Source organism: Microtus ochrogaster, unplaced genomic scaffold, assembly GCF_000317375.1.
Source record: "Microtus ochrogaster isolate Prairie Vole_2 unplaced genomic scaffold, MicOch1.0 UNK514, whole genome shotgun sequence".
Classification (NCBI taxonomy): Eukaryota; Metazoa; Chordata; class Mammalia; order Rodentia; family Cricetidae; genus Microtus; species Microtus ochrogaster.
In genome coordinates this window covers 1-3260 of record NW_004949612.1, presented here as the reverse complement: position 1 = coordinate 3260, position 3260 = coordinate 1, and the positions used below count along the sequence as shown (strand labels likewise).

The 3260-nt window shown below is 38.2% G+C and overlaps 1 protein-coding gene across 1 annotated transcript in view; it reads left to right on the top strand.

The window, feature by feature from the left end:
- LOC101999332 (bile salt sulfotransferase 1-like) overlaps positions 1-215 on the top strand; it is a gene marked incomplete at its 3' end in the record, with an annotated part of 5836 nt that extends 5621 nt beyond the window's left edge. Inside the window, exon 3 of the mRNA XM_005372251.1 lies at positions 89-215. Coding sequence (XP_005372308.1) covers positions 89-215 — 127 coding nt within the window. The remainder of the gene's footprint in view (positions 1-88) is intronic.
- Between the last annotated feature and the right edge of the window lie 3045 nt (positions 216-3260).

Genomic DNA, 3260 nt, shown 5'->3' with positions numbered 1-3260 from the left:
ATATTTGATTGACATTTCATATAAATTGTATCAGGTAAAAATGAAGAATGACTGTATTGACCCTCATATACATGTTTTTCCATTTTAGATGATCTATGTCATCAGAAATCCCAGAGATGTTCTTGTGTCTGGTTATTTTTTCTTTCATAAGACAAACCTTGTTAAGAATCCAGGTTCCCTGATAAAGTATTTTGAATGGTTCCTCAAAGGAAATGGTGAGTGTCCTATTAAATATAGGAGTTGCTATTGGCTCAAAGGCACTTCTTTCATCTTATTACTTTAAAAATTACCAATCCAAATTTCCACTTCCTCTCCTCCTCCCACTTCCCTTCCAGTCTTCCACACAACCTTCTCTCACCTTCTCCAATATTAAGAGAGGACAAGGCACCCTGACCTGTGGAAGGTCTATGTCTCTCCCCACTACATCCAGCTTGATCACAGTATACATCCAAAGAGAAAAGGATCCCAAAAAGCCAGTACATACAGTGGAGACAAATCCCAGTGCCATTGTCATTGTCCCCTCAATCTGCCACAACTGTCAACCACATTCAGAGAGACTAGGTTGATCCCATGCTCATTCATTGCCCGGTCAGTTGGAGTTGGTGAGGTCTCATTAGCTCAGGCATATTGTCTTGGTGGATGAACCCCTCATGGTCTTGACTTCCTTGTTCATACTCTCCCTCATTCTACTCTTCAACTGGACCTTGGGTGCTCAGTCCAGTGCTCTGATGCATGTCTCTGTCTCTGTTTTTGTCTGTTGTTGAACAAAAGTTCTATGATGATATTAAAGATAATCATCACTCTGACTACAGGGCAAGGACAGTAGAGACACCCTCTCTATTGCTGGGGTCTTAGTTGGGGTCATCCTTGTTGATTCCTGGGAAATTTTCTAGAACCAGGTTTCTTGCTGACCCCAACATGGCTCCCTCAATCAAGATATCTCATATCTGTCCTTCCTCCATCTCAACTATGCCATTCCCTCAAGCTCTCCCCAAAACCCCCCTTCTCTGCTCCTCTTCCACTTATTTCCTTCCTTCTACTTTTTTCCCTCATGCTCCCAAATGTTGTCAGGCAATATTGTCTGCTTCCAATTTCCAGGTGGATCTATATATATTTGTCTTTGGATTCACCTTATTACTTAGCTTCTCTAGGATCATGAACTATAGGCTCAAAGTCCTTTTGTTTATGGCTAGTTTCCGCTCATGAGTAAGTACATACCATATTCATAGTTTTGTCTCTGGGTTAGCTCACTCAGGATAGTGTTTTCTATTTCCATCCATTTGCACACAAAATTCAAGATGTCATTGTTTTTTTTTTACTGCTGAGTAGTACTCTAATGTATAGATTGCCAGACTTCCTTTATCTGTTCTTCCACTGAGGAACATCTAGGCTGTTTCCAAGTTCTGGCTATTACATATTTTGTTGCTATGAACATAGTTCAACAAATGATTTTGTAGTAGAATTGAGCAACTTTTGGGTACATTCCCAAGAGTGGTATTGCTGGATCATGAGGTAGGTTGACTCCCAATTTTCTGAGAAAACACCACACTGATTTCGAAGGTGGTTGTACAAGTTAGCATTCCCACTAGCAAAGAATGAGTGTCCCCGTTACTCCAAATCCTCTCCAGCATAAGCTATCATTATGGTTTTTTTTAATTTTGCCATTCTGACAGATGTAATATGGTATCTCAGAGTTGTTTTGATTTGCATTTCCCTGATAGCTAACGAAGTTGAACATGCCCTTAAGTATTTTTGGACCATTTGAAATTCTTCTATTGAGAATTCTGTTTAGTACAGTACCCCATTTTTAACTTGGTTATTTAAATTTTTAATATCTAATTTCTTGAGTTCTTTATATATTTTGGAGCTCAGTCCTTTGTCTGATAAGGAGTTGGTGAAGATCTTATCCGATTTATTAGGTTGCCTTTTTGTCTTATTGACAGTGTCCATTGCTGTACAGAAGCTTCTCAGTTTCAGGAGGGCCCATTTATTCATTGTTGCTCTTATTGTGCTACTGGGGTTATACTTAGTAAGTGCTCTTCTGTGCCCATGCTTTGAAAGCTACTTCCCAATTTCTCGTCTATCAGATACAGGGTGGTTAGATTTTTACTGAGGTCTTTAATCTATTTGAACTAGAGTTTTGTGCATGGTGATAGATATGGATCTATTTTCATTCTTCTACAGGTTGACACCCAGTTCTGCCTGAACCATCTGTTGAAGATGCTTTCTTTCTTCCATTGTATACTTTTAACTCCTTTGTCAAAAATCGGGTGTTCATAGGTGTGTGGATTAATATCCAGGTCTTCAATTCTATCCCATTGGTCAACATCTCTGTTTTTATGCCAATACCAAGCTGTTTTGATTACTGTAGCTCTGTAATAGTGCTTGAAGTCAGGGATGGTAATGCCTCTGGAAGTTCCTTTCTTGTACAGGATTGTTTTGGTTATCCTGGGCTTTTTGTTTTTCCATATGAAGTTGATTATTGTTCTCTCAAGGTCTGTGAAAAACTGTGTTGGGATTTTGATGGGGATTGCATTGAATCTATAGATTGCCTTTGGTAGGGTTGCCATTTTTACTATGTTTATCCTTCCTATCCAAGAGCATGGGAGATTTTTCCATTTTCTGGTATCTTCTTCACTGTCTTTCTTCAAAGATTGAAAGTTCTTTTAAAATAGGTTTTTCACTTCCTTGGTTAGTGTTAACCCAGGATACTTTATGGTATATGTGGATATTGTGAAAGGTGAAGTTTCTCTGATTTCCCTCTCAGCATCTTCAGCCTTTGTGTATAGGACGGCTACTGATATTTTTGAGTTGATCTTGTATCCTGCCACATCACTGAAGGTATTTATCACCTGTAGGAGTTCTCTGGCAGAATTTTTGGGGTCACTATCATATTATCTGCAAATAACAAATGTTTGACTTCCTCCTTTCCAATTTGAGTCCCCTTGGTCCCCTTATGTTGTCTAATTGCTCTTGTGAGAACTTCAAGATATTTGGAGAGAGTGGACAGCCTTTACTTGGTCTTGATTTTAATGGAATTGCTTTGAGGTTCTCTCCGTTTAATTAGATGTTAGTAGTCGGCTTGCTGTATATTACTTTTATTATATTTAGATATGATCCTTGTATCTCTAATCTCTCCAATACCTTTATCATGAAGAGGTGTTAAATTTAGTCAAATGCTTTTTTGGCATCTAATAAAATGATCGTATGTTTTTTTTTCTTTCAGTTTATTTATATGATGGATTACATTGCTATATTTT